Source organism: Ochotona princeps, chromosome 11 (assembly GCF_030435755.1).
Source record: "Ochotona princeps isolate mOchPri1 chromosome 11, mOchPri1.hap1, whole genome shotgun sequence".
In the NCBI taxonomy this organism is placed as follows: Eukaryota; Metazoa; Chordata; class Mammalia; order Lagomorpha; family Ochotonidae; genus Ochotona; species Ochotona princeps.
This window is the reverse complement of record NC_080842.1, coordinates 22,986,623-23,008,799: the sequence shown is the minus strand read 5'-3', so window position 1 is coordinate 23,008,799 and position 22,177 is coordinate 22,986,623. Positions and strand designations below refer to the sequence as shown.

General features: G+C 39.5%; 2 protein-coding genes across 4 annotated transcripts in view; both read right to left on the bottom strand.

The window, feature by feature from the left end:
* The window catches only part of FAT1 (FAT atypical cadherin 1), a 119,312-nt gene that overhangs the window by 7,888 nt on the left and 89,247 nt on the right, over positions 1–22,177 (bottom strand). For all 3 annotated transcript variants that reach the window (XM_058669891.1, XM_058669893.1, XM_058669892.1), the window contains exons 11-25: positions 21,563–21,759; positions 18,939–19,092; positions 17,061–17,294; positions 15,772–16,161; positions 14,587–14,801; positions 14,223–14,360; positions 11,217–11,360; positions 10,473–10,670; positions 8,771–9,572; positions 8,500–8,631; positions 6,557–6,714; positions 5,190–5,652; positions 2,990–3,143; positions 2,728–2,838; positions 70–701 (exon numbers count right to left, since the gene is read on the bottom strand). In XM_058669891.1, coding sequence (XP_058525874.1) covers positions 70–701; positions 2,728–2,838; positions 2,990–3,143; positions 5,190–5,652; positions 6,557–6,714; positions 8,500–8,631; positions 8,771–9,572; positions 10,473–10,670; positions 11,217–11,360; positions 14,223–14,360; positions 14,587–14,801; positions 15,772–16,161; positions 17,061–17,294; positions 18,939–19,092; positions 21,563–21,759 — 4,122 coding nt within the window. The remainder of the gene's footprint in view (positions 1–69; positions 702–2,727; positions 2,839–2,989; positions 3,144–5,189; positions 5,653–6,556; positions 6,715–8,499; positions 8,632–8,770; positions 9,573–10,472; positions 10,671–11,216; positions 11,361–14,222; positions 14,361–14,586; positions 14,802–15,771; positions 16,162–17,060; positions 17,295–18,938; positions 19,093–21,562; positions 21,760–22,177) is intronic.
* Positions 17,571–17,984, bottom strand: LOC105942694 (thymosin beta-15A). Its single transcript, XM_012931364.3, is given in 1 exon segment — positions 17,571–17,984. A coding segment is annotated over 1 exon segment (138 nt). The 5' UTR covers positions 17,918–17,984; the 3' UTR covers positions 17,571–17,779.

Here is a 22,177-nt window from a genome sequence, read left to right as displayed (position 1 = left end):
TGACAAAACTTCTAAATGCTCAGTTGATTTCGGTGACATTTTAATGCAACAACAAAAAGCCATTCTTACTGTCGTAGTCAAAGTCCCAGCTGGGCTTCTGGATTGAGTCACTATCAGATGGAGAGTTTGATGGGGGTGGGGGAGGCAAGTTTGGAGCCACGCTGCAGACAGCCACTGCCTTCCGGTGTCCATGCATCGACTCGGGATTGAACGTGCTGAATTCAGGGTGCTCAGGTATAGCAGATCCTTCAAAGGAATTGCGGTCCAGATTGTTTCTAGAGTCACTTGGGATGCTTGGAGTGTAGGAGATAGGACGGACAGGCACCTGGGGTGGTATGTCTGAATAAATGTTCTTATTTAGCTTTGAATCAAAGTATGGTCTTTGCAAGAAGGCTGTGGTTGGCCCCAAGTGTTTGTCTTCAGGCTCTGCCTGGTGTTTCTTCCTTTGACTAATCATCTTGCGGCAGATGACAAACACCACCACCAGCAAAAATATCCCTACTATAAACAGAATGATTCCTATGCCTTCAGCCAAACCAATGTTCCATGGGGTCGACACGTATAGATTGGGAGCGGCATCCTCACAGTGTCTCCCTTTGTACTCCTGGCTGCAGTTGCAGTGGTAGGAGCCGTGTGTATTCTCACAGAGGGCCCCGTTCCGGCACGGGTTCCCTGCACATTCGTCAATGTCACTCTGACACCTGCCAAGAAAGCCAAGGAGAGACCTTTGCAATATACGTCACACTGTGCTAAGACTATAATCTTTGGAGACTAAAGGCTAATCTTTCCTTAATAAGACATATGTCAAAAATCTAAAAGAACCAAAAGATATACTACCACCACCACCACCAACGAAAAACTCTTTTGTGAAGTATCTGCTATTCTGATCATATACTTTGAAGGTGCATTTAAAAGACAAACATGTCAAGTGAATATTTAACTGCCACTTTTCTAGAATTCAACAGATTACTAAATGAACCACGTAGGCTAAAAGTTGGTTTCTTTCTAGGTATAACTGCTAAGCTGTCATTCAAAAATTTGAAATGTGTATTTTGATAAGTGATACACTATAAATTCTCTAATAAGCCAGATCACATTTCTAAGAGTTTTCCTTTTCTGAAATATGACAATTAGAAAAAATATATATGAAAGGACAGAAAACTATGTGTTTCACTTTTTTTTTTTTAAGATTTATTTTTACTCAAAAGGTAGATTTACAGAGAGGGAGAGAGAAAAATCTTCTGTCTGCTGGTTCACTACTCAAGCAGCCACAATGACCAGAGGTGGCCTGATCCAAAGCCAGGATCAAGGTTTCAAGGCTTTGGGCCACCCTCTATGGCTTTCCTAGGCCACAAGTCGGGAGCTGGTTGGGAAATGGGAACAGCAGGGACACAAACTGATGCCCATATAGGATCCTGGCATGTATGAGAGAAGGATTTAGCCACTGGGTCATTATGCCAGGTCCTATGTTTCACTATTCAAAAATTATTCTAGGGATGAGAATATGGCACAACAGTTAACCTCCCGGTGGTTCTGCCTATACGCTGTAACAAAGTGCCTCTCTTGAGTCCTGGGTCTCCAGCTTCTATGTAGAGTACACCTTGTAAGGGGGCAGATGATGCCCCAAGCACTTTGGGTCCCTGGCACCTAAATGGGAGATGGGGACCGAGTTCTAGGCTCCCAGCATGGACTGTTGTGGGGACTTGGGACATGACCCATCAGATGGAAGATCTCCATCTTATCTCTCTGAATTCCAAATGAAGAGAAAATAAGTAAATTTAAAAAAAACTATTAAAAAGAAAACATGCAGTTAGGGTAGTTAAGATACTAGTTGGGATGTCCACACAGAAAAACAAAAAGTGATTTTACATTGAAAACCTTCCCAGTTCCCTCGCCCTGGCAGATCAGTCCCCAGGCAATCCTCTCCATCGTGCTAAGCAGACACCTATCCTATCTGTATAGATCTACCTGTCCTATCTCAAACTCTCCCTTCTCTAATATATTCACTTACTATCCCACATATTCACCAGATTACTGATGCATTTTTGTCTAGTATATTAGGAGTATTCACTGAGTAGAATTAGAAAAGTGAATTTATAAAATGAGGTCATGCGACTAATGGCCAATTTTAGGAGTATAAGCGGCACTAAAGCAAAACTGTGGCATACCTGCAAGGAGGTAACATTAAAAGCGCTCTAATAAGATGCACAGTTAAGCCTTGCATGTTGCACTAAGCACTTGCAAACAGCATGCACTCCCCAAGTTTTTTAACTGAACTGATGAAAATTCTAAGGTGAAAAGGCCACCTGAACTAAAATCTCTCACCCACCTTTCAACGTGGACAACAGGCACCCCTGTGCCTCTTTTTTAAAACCTAAAGGTAAGAAACACTCTGAGGATTATGACAAAGAAGACGAGACAACTGAGAAAGATTTCTGGATGTTACAAAGCAAGGAAGAAATGACATCACTCTCAAGGAGGCGTGAGCACTGCTCCATGGGTGTCTGCTTCAATGGTATCTGTTAGAGTAGGGAGGTTGGTCTCTTCCAGGGTCATAGTCATTGGTGCAATTTTTTCAGAGTGAAAAGATAAAATACATAAGAAGCTATGTGAGATCTCATCATTAAATTCTGAAGTAATAGAGTAATAATGAAGTTTTGTTGTATCTATTCATAAATATGGCAACAGAGAAAGATGCAAACACACATCTTGAGGGAAATCATTTACCTTTCTCCCCTAAAACCTGAGTCACACTGACAAACGGCACCATCCAAACTGTCAAAACATGTTCCACCATTTTTACAGGGTTCATCTTTGCAATATGGACTAAGCTGGCACCTGAAGAGTAACAGGAAAAAAAGGTGTAACTTTATAATTCTATTTCAGATAACACAAAGAAATATGAACAGATGAGGGATCAACATGCACAATGACATATGAAAACAATTTGAGTATAACTAATCATGAAAGTTAAAAAAATGATACATACCTCTGACCAGTGTATAATCCTCTACACTGGCAAACAAAGTCGCCATTGTCCACCATGCAGGTGCCACCATAGAGGCATGGATTGGAGGAACACGGATTGACGCTCATCTCACAGTATGTTCCAACATACATGGGGCTGCATTTGCAGTAATAACCTGAATAAGCCAAAAGGAAGAAAACAGTCCTATCAGTGTTTTACATTAGCTTTTATCTTTAACTCAGTTTAACTGAAGATTCAGTTCTTTGGGATTTATAAAAGCTAGTGGAACCCCACTGTTTCAGGGTAAAAAGCCGTCTCTATTACTGGCCTCACACTGATGATTCAGGCTGAAAGTCTCAACCAGACTGTTTTCAGATTACAGGGTTTTTCAGATTTAAAATATTAACAAAAACTCCAGGACAGGAAATTCTCAACCTAGAAGTCTAAAAATCAAAATGCAAAATGTACGGTACTGAAAAAGTTTCAAATTTTGGAGGATTTAAAGTTTCTAGATTATGGATGTTTAGTACACACAACTAAAAATAAACAAGTGAAAAATTATGTTTAGTTTAATATAATATATGTGAGATTATTGCATCAAACATATGGAGCAGGAAAAAAAAGCCCTGTATGTGAATGATCACATACATAGGCAATGCAACTTAACACACCTCAGTTAATTAGCACCTTTCAACATCAGTATTAAATGGTATCATAATCAATGTGAAAGGCACTTTTGAGAGTATAAATTGTCATTCAAGTTTAAGAGATCAACAAATCCGTGCATATGAGCAGAAGGAATGTGAGTACTTATTTCATAAACATTGTGATAGGTGGTCTGGTAGGCTACTTCCAATTATGCTGTCCTGAGGGACAAGGCAGAACTGTATGTCCCCACCCTCTTTAAAACTGATCACAGGTATGGTGGGTTTATCTTGGGCCAAAGAAATAAGAAATGTAGGGAGTGATGTGTGGCTCAACAAGCTAAGTCTTTGCCTGTGGTGCCAATATCCCATGTGGCTCTGGTTTGTGTCCTGCCTGCTCCATCTGATCTGGTTCCCTGCTCATGGCACGGGGAAACACCAGGGGATGGCTCAAGTCCTTGGGCTACTGCATCCACATGGGAAACCCAGAAAAAGCTCCTGGCTTCGAACTGACTTGGTTCTGGCTGCCGCAACTACCTGGGAAGTGAACCAGTGGATCAAGATCTCTGTCTCTCCTTCTCTCTCTGTAACTCTACCTTTCTAGTCATCATCATCCTAAAATAAATTCTGTTAAAGAGTCAAACAAAAAAAAATTAAAAGAAATGGGAAACTTGAGGTTAGGAGCTTAATCAGCCTATGCATGGTTGGCATATTCTTTCTGCTTCAGTGATCATAGCAGTACATTTCAAAAATATTGCTCATTCAGCCTCTCCATCCCTACGGTACAATAAGGACAGCCTCCATGCTGATCTGATCTAGATATGTAATGACTATGGGTATGGTATGGGTTACACCAATGAGACTATTCAGTTTTACTGTGTGGACAAGCTGGCTGACTCACTGTCTATAGTATACACACACTTTCCAAAGAAACAGCAGAAAACCAAATTGTTTGAAATCTCACTTAACGGATTATTTTTAGATGGCTGTTACATTAACTACAAGCTTTACGTATAAGGCATGATGGCTGTCATTTTCCTAACTATACTCTGACACTGAGAGTACTTTAACAAGAGTCTGGGATACAGTAGGCCCAGAGGATCACCAGTTGCCAGGGGTTCAAGACAGACAGGTACAGCAACATTTCCAGAGGCATTCAAGGCATTCTGGAAAATCATACTTCCGTATGTTATTGCTAAACCAGCAGTGTGCTCCGGGCTGCTGGATAAAAGACTGTACTGGAGAAAAGAACCTAGAACTATGTGGCACTAATTCTAAATTGCCCTGAGGTCAGTGTCTGCGGAGTTAGAAGAAAACCCAGTGATTACTGGTGCAGAATGGAATGTGGATGGAACTACATCCCGCTCCAGTGCCGCAGACGTGACTACAGGTAGGTCTGGACACGCTGAGCAGTCAAACTGGCCCCTTCAGCCTGGGCCCTGGGAAGAATCATAAGGCCTGCTCTGTTCTCCTACCCTACTCAACTCCAAAATTAAACGTAAAGCTGACAATCTGATTTAAATAAATATAGGAAAATATGCGTAACACTTTATGGATTACAACACTACAAAGCCTACCTCCAGCAGGTGATGGATGGCAAACACCACCATTCTGACAAGGGTTACTGGAACAGTCTTCTGTAGCTGCTAATAAGCACCCAGGAGATACATCCACTGACTCCTCAATGTGTGCATAGCTTCTTGGTTTGCTATTTAAAGGAAGCTCCTGTCCATTCAAATAGATGGAGTCCATACAACCTCTGAAGCCATTACCAACTTGGGGGCTCCTTCCATGCCTTGATCCTTGTTGACGGATATGGCCGCCAAAAAACACATGGTTATCTAGATTTAAGGTTTTCAGAGTTCCTGGTGCTGTGCCTGATGCAGTGTGGACTTGGTCAAGAACCAGTTTAGCATAGTTTCCATTCACTTCAAGAGATACTGCATGCCATTGCCCATCATTGACTTGAATGCTCTGAACAGAGACAATCCCAGGGCCACTTCCACAGTCAAATTTGTATTGCAGTCTTCCATTATGAATCTAAGACAAAAACAATTATGTTCACATGACTTTCAGAGAATGGTCATTTATAATCTCTGATCAAGAATCTATGAGAGAGGTCTGTCTGGCAAACGAAGGCAGAATGAAGTTTTGCATTTAAGTAAATATATACATATGTACATTGTAGAAATAAGGAAAATGGATCTCCCTAGGATATCAATTTCAAGTACTAACTGTACATTCTCAAGACATCATGGAAGTAACGAAAACAGCCCCCAGCCCGCCCCCCCACAACACACACACACACACACACAGCACCAGATGATGTCAAGCCAAATCATTAAAAAAAAAAAAAAAGGTACAACACATTATGCAGGATTTCGATAAACTCTCATTAACACTAGTAGCATGTGATACTATACACAGTTTGAACATCAATTGTCACATATACCTAAACATATTGTTAAAAACCAGAAATACATCTCTAAGTCACTGTAAGAACAAAAAAATTTTTACTTCAAAGTAGAAAACTGTATAAGAATGAATAAAATATTTAAACATGCAATTCACCCATTTCTTCTTTTGGAAGCTTAATCTTATTTGAAAGGCAGATTTACAAAGAGAAGAAGAGACAGACAGAGACCCTCCATCTATTGGTTTACCCAGCAAGGGCCACCATTACTGCAACTGCGGTAGTCTGGAGCCAGGAACCAGGCAGTTCTTCCATGTCTCCCATGTGGGTGCAATGGCCCAAGGCCTTCAACCACTGCTTTTGTAGGCCATTAGCAAGGAGTCAGATCAAACCTGGTGCCTCAGGCAGAGCTTAACTCTGGCGCCAGTCTGTTCTCTTTTCTCTTAATGGATAACGATCTATACATAAGATGAAATCAACATTTTTTAAAGTCTTCCCCATTCTAAAGCAAAGAACTCCACAAATGCATACCTCCAAGATACTATAGTCAGTTCCTCGAGCATACATTACAACTGCATGTGTAGAGTAGGTTCTTAGCTTCATAGTTAATTTCATCTCCAATTTGTTCTCATTTTCCATGAGACGATATTTTATAAAACTGTTGCCAGTAAATGTTAGAGATGAACCTCCTGTGCATCACAAAGAGAAATGAATAAGTCAAAATCAACTTAAGCACATTAGTAAAGCATGATTGTTCCCTCCCTGAGACTAGGTTCTTACTTAAGATTATAACATTATCCAATTCAACTCCGAGAGAAAATGTTGTTGAAACAAACAGCATAGCTTTATTGGCTCTGTATTTAAAAAGAAGAAATTATGACTACTGCATCTCAGAGAAGTGAATTCTAAAATAATAAAAGCTCAAAATAAAACTGCTTAGTACAAAATGATTAGAAGACAATTTCAGAAAATCCCAACGTAGCTCAAGGTGGCTTGGGAAAATTTTCTAATTAAAATATAAAACAATCCTCACTTCCCACAAGGTAATGAAATAACATCTCCAGAGACAGAAATGCTATGCAAAATCATGCAGGCTTAAACAAAAATTAAATTTAAAAATGACAAAAGACCTATTTAATAAATCAAAAGGCCATTAGTATATAGACAGGAAAAACTGGAATGCAGAGAATGTTAATGCTCAAAATTCACAAAGACCTCTACACAACGAATGGACAAATAACCCAGACAATGCAACAATAGAATAGGTAAAGCCACAGAAGAGAAATGATTATAGTCAGTGAAGAAATGTAAAGACCATGGTCACAGCAGTGGAAAAATACAAATTAAAGTAATCATTGAATGCCATTCTATGCCCATTGAATGAGAATAATTCAGTTTTTAATTGAAAACTGCCAATACTAGCAACAGAATAGGGTAATGAGATTTTCAACACACCTGGAAGACACAGGACTGGTACCACGTCTGAGCGAATTAATACACAGTATTCTTAAAACTTTAAAGTGGCCATTGGCAAAGCAAATACTGTTTATGGGCTATGTTATATTGAAATGAAAACACCACAAGTAGAGGTATATGCATCAGGTTTTCTTTTTTTAAACAGACAACAATGTAACAACTGGCATCTCTACATACAGGCAGAAAGTTGGATAAATGCAAAAGATGTTGAAATAGTGTGTAATTCTTAAAAGGATCAGGTTTATGAGTAGGGGCTTAGAAGGAGGCCCATAATAAACCACCAAATAGAGGTAAAAAGCAGGAGACAGAGGACTGAATGGCACACAATCACTCTTGAATTACCTGAGCTTTTTTTAAAAGATAAAATCACACTTGGCACAGTGATTCAGATGTTGCCTGGGATGCTTGCATCTCATATCAGAGTACCCAGGTTAAAGTTCTAGGTCTTTTCCTCCTTATTTCCAGCTATCTGTTAATGTACTTGCCACCTATGTGTGGAGACCAAGATGGAATTCCTAGCTCCAGGCTTTGACAGAAATGAATCTGCACAGGGGAAACCTCTATCTCCTTCCATCTAACTTCCATCTAACTTCCAAATAAATAAGACTTTAAAGAGAAAAGCAGCAGATGGGAAATCAAAATCAACTCAGATATAGTTCCTAATTCCTGGGTTTGGCCTGGCCTAGCTTTGACTGCTGCAGGTTTTTAAGAAGTAAACCAGCATAGGAAAATCTGTGTGTGTGTGTGTGTGTGTGTGTGTATTGCTCTATCTTTCAGATAAATAAATACATAAAGCATACAGACGTCCTGAACTCACGGGTGTTGTTATCAGGCAGGAAGGAAGATTACTGCTGCCACTCTTCATCTTCACATTGCACTTGTCATTAACAAGCATACTATACAACGGTTTTTGAGTCCATTAAACAAGAAAATTATGAGAAACTCTGAAAATTGATTTTTTAAAAAAACAAACATAAGCTTGATCATTGAACTCTCACCTGGGCACTGACCAAACTTGCCTCCAGGACAGACACAGGTGTACTTCTCCTCTCTGGGGTCAGTGATACATTCAGACCCCTCTGGGCAGGGATGGTCTTCACAACCATGGTGAACAGATGGACATGTTCCCTCTATAATTAATGAAAATAAAGAGGGGAAGAGGGAGACAATAGGAGTGTCATGAAAATGATTGTCAATGTGTCATCACCAAAGGTCAGGTCACCCAGAAAGTCATCTGTAACACTGCTTTCACAGCCTTTTGTGCATTACCTTTGCAGAGGCACACAGCTATTCTGTGGTGGCGAGGAGTCACAAAACTCAGCCTGGCTGTGCTGTGTGTGGACATGACACTTTCATCCACAGACACCTTTTCATCACAGAATTTCCACGGACAATCCAGTCCTGCACAGAGCTTGTGGAACACATTCAAGATCTTCACACCAATGATTTCCTCGATATCAGCCACAGAAGAATTGATCTTGTGCAGAAGCTGCTTTGTTGAAACTTGGGTACTACCTGATTTCTCTATGAAGAGTAAGACATCCAGATGTGGGTGAGGCTCCGAGGCCTGCAGACTCACAATCTGCACATCATTCCTCCTGATTCCCAGGATGTTCCGTAAAGCCCGCTGGAAGTTGCGCCAGTAGTCACCAACAAATTCTTCTGGGGTGAGACTGGCAAAGCGGAGTGCGATGGTATGGTTCAGCATCTCTTGTGTCACCTGTCTGATATGCACTGTGATGTCAGCCCCAGTTGTGAACTTTCCATCTGTTACACTGACATTGAGAAGATACTGCCCTATATCCAGCTTTTTGTGTGCTATCAGCTTACCCCCAGTGCTGGACACAGAAAACAGGCTGTCCAGCTGGGGATCAAGACTGTAGGTTAAAGTGTCATAGACATCCTGGTCTGTTGCATGGATCTTCCCGATGACACCCCCCGAATATTCCTCTCCAAAGGCAGTAATGAAAATTTCCAGTGGCAAAATTGCAGGAGGATGGATGCTCTCTTCGATAACGTGAACATCAATGTATGTCAAAGATGACAACTGTGGCTTTCCATTATCTGACACCTACGAGAAAATAAACAGGAAATCACTTTTGCCTATGTCTTAATAAAAATATATTTACAACGCTGAAGTTAAAAAAAACCTACTGTTAGATGATTCTAGTCTTGTGTAAAAATATTTCAGTTAATGATGGATTCAGGGAATATATGATAGTGATCCCATAAGATTACAATGGAGATGAAATTCCCTTCTGCTTAGTGATGTTGTAGCCATGCTAACAGCACAGCACAACGCAGTACTCACACTAATCACACTGGTGATGCTGTTGCAAACAAACTTACTGTGCTGTCAATACTATAAAAGTACACCACAAATAATTATGTATAGTATTCTGTACTTGACAATGACAAATGACTATGTTAATGGTTTGTGTATTTACAATATTACTGCTTTTTCAGAGGGTATTCCTCTGCTTACATAAAAAAGTGAACTATAAACTATTAAGCCATATTGTGCCAGCAGTGACCTCCTTAGTCCTGTGTTTACTGTATCACATGACTGCATCCAGAGGCCGACTGGTTTACCTACATCATCTAGATCAGTGTAAGTGCACTTTGTGATGTCTCCACTATGACAAAACCTCCTGACAAGGCATTTCTTAGCAGGCACCCCCTACTGCTAAGCAAGGCATTTTGTTACATGAGAAGCATCTCAAAGAAAAGGACAAATTACTCCTTCATTGTAATGTCACTAATTCACATCGACCCAGCTCTATGAATGTGATAGCTACATAACCAAATGAGTGAATGAGCCCCCTCAAAGTGCAGTAGTACACAAAAAGAAGGTATGACCAAAGACACAGAACACCATTTCATAAATGTTTTTTCTGAAAGGGACATTCAGAGGTAAACAAGTAGCACTTTTCAGGAAGCTGTAGGAAACCCACAGAGAAAGCTGTAATACCTTCACCAGCAGTAAGTAGTGATCCCTCGACTTCTTGTCAATGGTAGCTGCAGTCATAAGGACTCCTTGTTGGCTCACTTCAAATGCTCTGTCATCGTTTCCACTCATAATGGTAAAGAAGAAGGGTGGGCCATTGTGAGAAGAATCCTTGTCTGTCACCACTAGCTGCAGCACACTGAAGCCCACAGGTTTGTTTTCCTGCCCAAAATTAAAAACAAAGCAAAAACCTTTCAACCTAGCCCAAGGATGAGCCACATGTGAGTTTTTTATAACCAAAAACACATAGAACTAAAGCTGTTATACCTGGAAGAGAAGAGAGGGGCAGAGCAGAGGATGCTGGTGAGCAGGCAGAGGATGGGACAAAGGATGGGTCCAGGGAAGAGAGGATGTGTGTGAGGAGTATGTGGGACAGGCAAAGTGGTGAGGGGAAGAGGAAGGTCAATAGTAGGGGGCGGGTAGCAAGCATGAAAAGTTACAGGAGCAGAACATAAGACTAAGGAACAAGCTTACTAACCCCAGGACAGAGAAGTTATCTTCAAAAGACAAAAAGAAAGAATAGAAGTTCAGGTGCAACTTGAAAACTTTGATCTCTTAATCTTGATTCAGACTCCTTTAACTTTATTTTTCCCCCTTGTCTGAAAAGTACCCTTTGCAAAAGCAAGCTGTTTCAAACAACCCACTGAAGGCAAGGGAAAGAGCTCATTTCACAAGGGCTCTGTGAGCCATGCAGCAGGTCAGGCTCACCTGGATGATCACGCTGTAGTTTCCCTTGGAGAAGGTGGGGGGGTTGTCATTGACATCAGACACATCAATGTTCACAGTTGCTGTGCTGATTCTGGGTGGACTGCCGTTGTCGGAAGCTTGAATGGTGAGTGTGTAACCAGAAATCTTTTGGGGAAAAAACACACAGAGGGAGAGTGCACATTCATTTTACAATCAGTGCACAGGGTTTAAATCCGAAGTGTTCTGACAAGTTGCAAGAGTTGTTCTTAATTAACTACCATCACTTGCTGTGTCTGCATGGTAGACGGTTCCCTACAAACAAGTTCACTAGAATGAGCAAGTGTTTTTTTCTACAGAAAGTTACCAATTGTGATGAGATCATCTGATGCATCTCAAACACATACCCATCTGATTAAAAGTGTTTTATCTTTAAAAACTTGCAGCCATATAAAAAGAAATTAAGCCTAGAGAGTAACATAAAAGATCAGGAAAAAATATTAATACTACTATCTTAAAGGCTATTGCTTCAGCATTTTAGATGAGTAATAATATGGAAGGCAGCCTTCCCTGGAGCCCAAATTATATTGCTTGCCAGATTTAGACAGACGTTAGCTGTCTCTCATCTTTGGACAATGACTCATTTTCATTACCTCAGGATACCCAGCTTCTCTCAATTCCACACTTGGACAGAACTCTGCTGTCTAAACCTCTCAAGATTATTTGTTTATGGTCGTTTACAAAAGAAATTGAGACTGCTTCATTCACTTCCAGAATGAATGGTGGAAGAATTTTAAAAAGATGGCCAAATCCCAGAGTATGCTTTGTTGAACACCAGTCCCATAAAATACTCCAATGGAAAAAGGTTCTGAGGGTGCACTAGCTTGGCAAAGCCCCCAGGCCACCTCCTCTGCTATACTCCAATAAATACAAGTCTCTTCACTCAAGAACACTACTCTGCACAGTAGTATAGCGATGCCAAACAAAGCCACCATGCTCCCTAAACTTGTGGCAAGACTCTACTCAAAAATAACAGAAAGGAAATTATGGAATTTGAAGCTTAATGAGTTATCTCAATAGTATTTCTCCAAATTGCTCTGGTCTTCTCCACAATCGCCTTCTGTATCCATGCCAACCTCTTCAACTTTCTAAAACCACAGTTTCCTTCATTGCTTCCTCTTGCTTCCTCTCTCAGGCCTTTTCTGCCCAGCTGCCCTTTCTTTCCACAAGCCTGAATGCGTGCAGGGGTGTAGGGTTGGCTGCTGTTTAACCTGGCTTACTCCTGACCCTCATCCGGTCACAACTGTCTCAAGCCCAGAAATCACATTTGTGATCTGCTCCAAGGGTACAGCCTACACCCACATTTCCAGCATTCAGGTCTCTGAGTTTAACATCTCGCTGAGTCACTCTCCATGAGCGACTTAATTCTCCTTTATTTTCCTCTATTATCAAAGCTCAAATGATCAAATCCCCAATTCACTCAACTCTGCCAACCCCCACAACTCTGTATTTGTGAACTTCCCAAATTCTCTTTATTGGTGCTACCCAGCAATAGAAAAAGTGAAGAAAAGTCACCCTTGACTCAAAATTGGATTCGAGTTTCCCCTTCAGTATCTTTGTTTGCTTTTTTCACTCATCTCTCACTGCTGTTTTCCCAACCCAGCTTCTGTTGCCTCAGATCTGGTCAACTGTCCACAGCCTTCCCACTACTCTAAAAAGTACTGCAGTTCTAATCTTCCTTAATGTCTTCATACTTCGTACCCACAAATACTTAATATTTCCCTAATGCCTGGCATCAATTCTGAACCTCTAATCAGAGTTTCTTTATGGCCTCTCATCTGTTTCTAAAACATCTTTCCATTTTCTCTCCCTCCACTTCCTCATGTTTACTTTACTCCCGTATACCTGAGTGAGTTCCCCTGGATATATCCCATGGCTTCTACCCTTCATACCTTTGTTCATGTAATTTCTCACACAGAGTCTCCCTTTTACCAACCTCTATGGTTTTCCAAATCTCTGCAATTATTTATAGCTCAGTTTGGAACTCCATAAATTGTCTCAGAACTCTTGCTTCAATAGTGATTTTTTCCTCCACACAAACTTCTACTACTCAAATCTCATGTCAGTATGAGACATATTCTGTTCTTGAGATTTTTCATGCTATAACTGCTTTTTAAGTATTTACAGTCACAAGAAAAAAATCCGTTAATTTCCTTTGGTTTTCACTGAATTGCCTAACAGATACGAACACAAAACCTTTCCACATATTGATTTGGAAATCTATAAACAGCTTTTTTTTTTTTAAAAAAAACTGTGAATGCTTATTTTTTTATTTACTTGCAAAGGAGAGACAGGTAGACAGACAGACACAGACACAGACAGAGAAAGAGAGGGAAAGAAAAAGCGCACTTTCATGGCACCAACAGGCAGGACTGGGTCAGACTAACAGCAGGAGCCTGGAATGGGTTTCTCACACGGGTGGCAGGGGCCCAGGTACCTGAGGTATCATTCAGTGGTTCGCAGAGTGCATGGACAGGAAGCCAAATTAGAACGCAGCAGCTGGACACAAACTAGGCACTCCAGTATAAAACACAAGTATCCCAAACAGTGGCTTAACGTGCTGCACCATAATGCTCAGCCTTTATTATTATTATTATTATTATTATTATTATTATTAATTTATTTTTATTGGAAAGGCAGATGCATAAAGAGAAGAAGAGACAGAAAGAAAGATCTTCCATTTTGCTAGTTCACTCCCCAAATGGCCACCATGGCTGGAGCTGAGCTTATCCAAAGGAAGGAACCAGGAGCTTCTTCCGTGTCTCCCAATGCAAGTGGGGCCTACCAAGGCTTTGGGCTGTCCTCTACTGCTTTTCCAGGCCACAGCAGGGAGCTGGAAGGAAAGTAGAGCAGCCGGGACATGAGTTGGCACCTACATGGGATCCTGGCTCATAAAAGGTGAGGATTTAGCCACTAGGCCATTGCGTTGGGCCCCTTGGTAAACAATTAAAACTGAACTTCTTCACTTACTGTTTCCCTGTCCAGAAGCTTAGTCACTTTCACTTCTCCCTTCACGGGGTCAATTGTGAATGGACTTCCTTGATTGCCATCTATAATTGAATAGTGGATAATGCTGTTTGAAGGTCCATCAGCATCATCGGCCATAACCTGGAAAACATTACACATTTGTTTAGCAGAAAGCTAAGGAATGGATAAGATATTTAGATCTTCTACTTTAAGAAAGTTGTTTATAATAAAGTCAGCAGTTGATTGGCCTAACAAAATATTTTCTCACCTCCAATATACTTTCAAATAACGACATTATTAAAACTGGCTCAATTTTAGCCCAAACTCTTACAAGTCAGAAGAAAACTGTAGAGAGGAAAATACACACCGTAATGACAGACTGTTCTAGAACAGCATCTTCACTGATCACTGTTGTATAGGTGTCCTGGCTGAACACTGGGGTGTTATCATTGATGTCGGTTATGTTGACGTTCACAGTTGCAACATCACTTAATGACGGGGTGCCTCCATCAGTGGCTTCTACAGTTAGGTAATACTCATGAGAGGTTTCATAATCCAGATTCTCAATGATGAATATGGCCCCTATATAGACAATCAATATTAGTTCTCCAGTGGCAAAAACTTTTCCTACCCCAACTAAAACTGTTAGTACTTCTAAACAAACTCTGTTACTTCAAAAGTGCACTTACTATTTACATATTATCTTCTATCATTTCTACACTACATTTAAGATTTTAATGATTAAAATAAACTCGAAAAATAAAAAAGAATCTCTGCTGTGCCTTTCAGTTTCTTTTTTTCATAATATTAAAAGAGATACATGTCCTTTTATTTACTCTAAAAAAATCCCTACACTTAGTCTTCCTCTTTTTAAAAAATTTCCATTTAATAATTCCTTTTTAACAACTTTCCACTTCATTATGTCCATTCTATTCAGGAAAAGAATGGAGTAAAGAACCCTAAAAAGAATATTTTCATAATGCGCATTAAGACTGTTTTAAAACAGCATCAACACACATCTATTCTTTATCTGACATACCCAAGACTCAAAAAACCAAACTTGAATGGAGACATTTTTTTACAATGTTCAAAGACACAGCTATTTTAGATCACAGGTTAGTGAATCTACAACAGCATTTATACAGCAGAAGTCAGCAGGTCACTTCACTTCTGACCTTGCAGATAATCCTCCCATGGGACTCAAAGTATCTCAACTGTTATATACATAACTAATACAAAGAAGCCAATTCAATCAGTTATCAGATGTCCACTGTGAAAACCAAGATCAAAGAGGCAAAATTACTATTTTACCGGGAAGTTCCTCACAAGAGCTCCATATATGGGGAAAGAGAAGTATTTTACGCAAGTCCTCTACTATCATCTGCTCTTATCTGTACTCACTTGCAGCACCACATATTATTACTCAACCAGTAGCACGTGAAACTACAGTTTCGTATTTCAAATGAATTTGCTTGTAGTTTATACTGGATCAAGGAAAAGCTACGTTCATGTAGAATAAAGAGGGCTTTCTTTCAATTACTCTGCAAGTTACCTGTTTTAGAATCTACGCTGAATTTTCCATGTTCATTTCCACTAATTATTGAATAGGTGATTTCTGCATTTGCTTCGATATCCCGACTTGCGGCATATACTTGAAGAACTTCTGTCCCGATAAGAATGTCTTCAGACACTGTGACACCATATTCACGGTATTCAAACACAGGAGGGTTGTCATTTATATCTAAAACTGATACAATTACGGTGCCAGTAGCTGACAACCTTCTTGGCAAACCATGATCTACAGCTTTCAGAGTAAGGGTATAGACTGCCTGTAGTTCTCGATCCAAGGGTTTTTCCAATTGAATAATTCCAGATAATTCATTAATGGAGAATTGTCCATCAGCAGAGTTAACCAGTGAGTAGGAAATCTTTCTATTCAAACCTGTTGAGGGGAAATCACATCAAAAAGTTTTACACAAGAAATTCACATTTCATTAAGTAACATACCTTTAAAAAGTGCTAATGCCAATACACATTATTTAAAAACTCTTACGAATGGGATCTAGAAAAAGTGAACTTTAACAATGAACTATTAAAACAAAGATTTTACAAGTGTCTGGATTCTCAAGGCTATTTTCTGCACAGGGATACGTCATAGTATCCAATAGTGAAAAGTAACATTTTTGCCATTCTTCTGATTCCTTCAGTGTCAGTCTGAAGAAGTTATTTTATTGATATTAAAATGCTATGAATATATATTCCAGTTTTGTTTTCTCATCACTAATTTAAGTCACACCACAAATACTTAAGGCAGAAAATTCATGAGAAGCAACCTGGACATTAAATACCTGTTAATGCTGACATAAGGGTCAACATGTGGCACGGTAGGTTAAGCTGCCACCTGTGAATGATGGTATCCCATGTTTGCACAGGTTCAAGTTGCAGCTACTCCACTTCCAATCCAGTTCCCTGCCAGAGAAAGCAGTGCAAGATGGCCCAACTACCTGGGCACTTGCCACTTCCATAGGAGACCTGGATAGAGTACCAGGCTTTTGGCTTCAGCTTGGCCCAGTACCCTGGGCACTGCACATGGTTGGAAGATACCTAATCCCTATCTTATGTCTCTGGCTTTCAGATAATTAAATCATAAAGATCAATGCAAACAAACAAAAACCCTGGCTTGAGTACCCTAAAAATTTCATTCTACAATCACAATGAGCTAGATATTCACTATGTGTGAGGAAAAAGAGTGAAACAGGCTGAAGATGGGTTATGTCTCAAGAGAGAGAATCCTAAGGTTTCAGTGGGCAGATTGAAGGCCCTGCATGTTCTACAGCGCACCTGCATCTGCATCTGTGGCCTGCACCCTTGTCAATGGTGTTCCAGGCTCTGTGTTCTCAAACACAGTGATGGCGTACGGATCAGCAGAGAATTCAGGTGCATTATCATTCACATCTTCTAGTGTGAGCACAATGTTGGCTTGACAGTATCTTCCACCTCCATCTATGGCCTTGACTAGAAGATTATAAACTGCTTGTTCCTCACGATCAAGGGAGGCTAAGGTTTTCAACTCGCCTAAAAACAAGCAAAGATAGGTGAATTCGTTTGAAATGTAAGATATGAACTGCAACTGTGCACGTTACATTTCCCTTTTCTCTCTTTTTTTTTTTTTCAAATAATACGGTTTTAGTCTTACATTAGAAACAAAAATAAACCATGAGAACCTGTAAAACCATGCAACCTCCTGAAAGCTACAAAGCGATGGAAGGATCCATTGTAGAAGGATGCTTATCCTAAAGGGGTACACCGACCACACACACAGAGGTCAGCAGTGGAGACACTGATACCATGTGCCATTAGAAATTATTTAGCAGTGGGAAGTTTAAAAATGAACTTAAGCAAACAAGGGATACTCCTGAACTCTTTGCAAGAGAATACAGGTGATAGGAAATCAGAATCTGCCTAAAATCTCTAGCAAAACAATAGATTTACAAAAGCGAAGCCCGAAACCAAAACTCTCAGACAATGTTAAAATTTGCTTTTGGGAAGACATCTTCATTTTATGATGTTTGAACGGATTCTTTCTCCTGCTAGATAGTTTCCTTTGATGGAAGAGTATTTTTTTCTTCTGTATTAGTTTTCTTCAATTTTGACTTGTCAAACTTCTCTACTTCTGATAAGTCTGGCTTGTCACTCATCTTGGCTGGACACAAGAAGACCCGAGAACAGACGTGTGTGGGAAGAGCGCACTGCAGCTCACGCAGGACCAGGGTCTCCCTTTTCTCTTAACAATCAGAATAGCAGCCTTCCTCCAGAGTGTAGCGTGACAATGTCAGACCTACAGCTACAGCACAGTGCATTCCAGATTTCCAAAAACTGTAATTCCCTTATTCTTTTTCTATTAATGTAAAGAGAATATATTTCAGAGAGTGTATAGACAGGATTCTGATATGATAGTTTCTCCCTCTCCTATACTTCCTTCAATTTTTGTGACAAATATTTTAAATTTAATTTCTAATCACGGGCTTAATGCTCCAATAAACAGTTCATTAGGTAAAGAAAAAAGTTAGAAGGACCTGTGCCTAGCAGGCATATAGACAAGGGCTAAGCACAGCTTTTCAAATCCTCCCAGGCCAGCTCTTTAAGTCATACAAACATGAGGCCAAGGGCCACTTTCATCACATACAATGTTGTAGAAGTAAAACTACTTAACTTACCAAATTAATTTTTTAATTGAGCCCCAAATTACAGTCATATGCTAATTAGGGCATTAGGGCATGAGCTGATCCAAATTTCAGCAAAACAGAAATTACAGGAGGAAAATAATACAAGCAATTCTTTTAATGATAAGCACTGTAAAATAAAATTTATGTTCAAATTCAAGAAAACATGCTATGAATAGACAGCATGGTGAATAAAGCACAAGGTTAGAGGATCTATTTTAATGCCTGAATTTTTCACAAACAGAAGTTGGGTACGTCATCTTTAAATTTTAAATCCTCCATTCAAATAGGCAGTAATGCCACTATTACTCTTTTTACTTCATTCGAAATTTAACGAATTGAATCATCACAGAGATTTCTAAAAGATGTCAATTCCAAAGTATTAGAATAAATCTGAAATAGACAAAAAGTAATTTTAAGCTTCATATGTGTTCTAAAATCACCCACCTACATAATTTTGCTGGAACAAATTATTTGTGCCAAGCTACATCATTACCTGTGTCTGGATTGAGTTTGAATTTTTCAGCACCTGAACCAAATAAAGTGTAAGTAATTTCAGCATTGGAACGGATATCTGCATCTGTAGCGGAGACCTGCATGATCAATTTCCCCGGAACAGCATCTTCAGGAATGGTGTCTGAATATAACGTCTAGAAAGATTCCAAACAATGTCATTAGTGTAAAAACATTAAAATTTCAGCCTGGCTGCCAAAGGAATAATGGAAAAGACATTTAACTTTGGCCATGGGAAACCTGGGAAAGAATTAAAACTAAAACCAAAAGAGCTTTTAAAATTATTTTTCATGCAGAGCCCATGAAACACAAGGGAGAGCCAAGCAACAGTTCCCAACTTCGTATCCCTGAGGGAAACTGAAATGACATTTAATCAACAGAACACAGAGTCAGTTTCATGCTTAGCCTGAGTTAAATTCTTATGAAAAAATCTAAGTAGTGTTCCTCACCTACCTAGAAGTTAGATTAGATTACATGCATTTACGTTCAAATATGGGAATCAAGAGTGTGATTCTTCCTAATATAAGCAAAACACTGCAGGTAGGAGACAGGTAATCCACGCTGTGGCAGAAAACCAGATTCTGCAAGTCCCCATGGAGGACAAGCAAAGCTCAAGCCCCACTACTATTCTGCTTGGCTCCTTTCCTCACTCCTGCTCTGACCCTCAAGCCTAACGAGAAACTGCCTGCAGTTCCGATTCTTTAGGAAACCATGCCATAAATGAAATCCTGTGAGGAAGGGAAATAACCTTAGTATAATCTCAATTATCACTGAACTATACCTTATGACTTATGTAACATGATATCTTACAACACTGGTGGCTTCAAATATCTAATTTCCTTCTCTCAATATTCCCAAAGTGACTGTAAAAAATATACACATTTGATTTTGAAATGAGGCACATATTCACATATACACCCCTCCCTCCAGTACTGTTACCAGAAAATCACAAATATGAATTAAAATGAACTCTTGGTCCCTCCAAAGTTCCATTTTCCCTCCTGACAGAATTTTACATGTTCAGAACAGCTGAAGTTTCCACAGCTGTAATGAATTCCTAATTCCTGACTGGAGAGCCTTCAGATTCTCTAGTCCTCTTCAATATCACTTTTCTTTCCACCTGGCCATCTCTTCACCTGTCATGCTTCTTCCTTCCTAACTTCCAACCTTCTTCACTGGCCACATCTCGTTCTTCATAATGCATCCTCTTCAACCCCACTCAAGTGGCCACCTACATCATGACCTTGACACCACCCCCTCCAAATTAGGCACAGAATATAATTGCTCTGCTGTGTGTCTCATTCATACTTTTCCAGCAATGTCACACCTCTGCCTGCCACCCTGCTTCTAGAAGCTCTCTTTTCCTTCACTTTCAATGACAGTGTTCCTGCTTCCTTCCAGTTCTGCCTCTTCTCCTTTGGAAGCAGCCATCTTCCATTTGCGTCCAATTTGTTTGCATCCTCTCAAATAACATCAGTTATCAACTATCCACAGAAATTGCCAAGTTTTCATATTTGCCCTAATATCTATTCTTACCTCACCACTTCTAAAAAGTCTATTTCATTGACTGATTCATCTCCTCAAAATGAACAAATCCCAAATGGAACTCGGTATACTGTCTCTAAAACCAATTCATACCTCAGGCTTATCTTTGTCATTGCCCTGGTCTTTCTCCAACATTCCCACATTGAACATCAAAATAAGACTAACCCACACAGTTGCCAGTCTGTCACACAGGGCAGGGATTGGAAGTCACCAGCTTTACATCCATTTCTTCTGCCATTAAAGCCTGTCCTATTACCTTTCACTCTTCCTAAGCAATGGACACACTACTACCAATGTGAGCTTCTTTAAGGAACTCTGGGTTCATGTCATCCTCTTTGAAATACAAAAGGATTCAACGAGTCTTTATTTTTCTAATCATAGAGCAAAAATTCTTTGGATTGATCTTCACTGCCTTCTATAATCAGTCTACTTTTTTCCCCATAAATTTCCTTCCAGTAACAAACTGTCCACTTCTGGGTAACTAAGCTACTATTCCCATGTCTGCATCCCCTGCTCAGGCTCCTTCATCCTTCTGCTTCTCCTCTTAATCATTTGATCCCAGGTTCTCAGGCTTTTCTCCTGTACAGCTCTGCCTCACTCCTCTTTCCAGCTCCAGGGACCACGCTTGCTCCCATCCTCCTTAACTGAACCCTTCAAGGGAAAGAGCTTTTCCTTGGCTCCTACTTTGTTCTTCCGTTCAATGATGAGCTCCACAGGAAGAACAACACTCAAAAATATCTGTTAGAGTAACTATCCTGTCCCCCATTACTTTTCCTCACACTTAGAAAATCCTCCATAACGAGTTTTCAGAAGCATTTTTAGAGTTAGACACCACATAATCATGTCTATAACTTAGTTTTTCAGAATGAGGTTTTGATCTATTTAATATTCCTCAAAAGCAGTTGTTTTTTTCAAGTCTCAATTCTTTCAATTCTCACTGTTTAACAGTAAGCAATTAAAGGATGGAACCTGTTTTAATTACATTACAGAAGGAGATGATAGCCCTGCTGGAAGGTTTAAGACAGAAATTTATCACATACAAATAAGGAAAGAGTGGCCCACCTTTTCACAAACTGGACTGTTGTCGTTTGCATCAAGTACTTTCACTTCAACTATAGCTTTTGATGAAAATGTGCCATCAGTCGCTGTGATTGTCAGAAGATAATTGTCCCTTTTTTCTCTATCCAGAGGTTTCTTCACATAGACCTTCCATTCATTCTGCAAATTTTCAACAGCAAATTGTCCCAAAGCATCACCTCCTATTAAATCAACAAAGATTACAAATTTGCTGAAATAAGAAAAATTAGCAACATGAAAAATAAACTACATTCAAGATATACAATGTTATGATTTTTAAAGAACGCTTAAAATGATTCAATTTGTCTAATATTAGCTGTTATTTACAAAAACATAAGCTAAACAAATAAGAAAGATTGCTAAAGAATAATTTGGTCTACAGTTACTCATTTTTATTACTACAGATTAAGTATAAAGTTCAATAGTCATAAAAAATAAGTCTAATGCAAATGTTAACTGTGAAAATTTGAAATGCTGCTTAGAATGTCATTTCTATTCATTTTAGACACCATAATTAAATTTAACACACTTCACATCTCCATTTCTATAAAATAAATCTTAGAATTGATAATAAAAATTTTAACTTAAACCATTTGATTT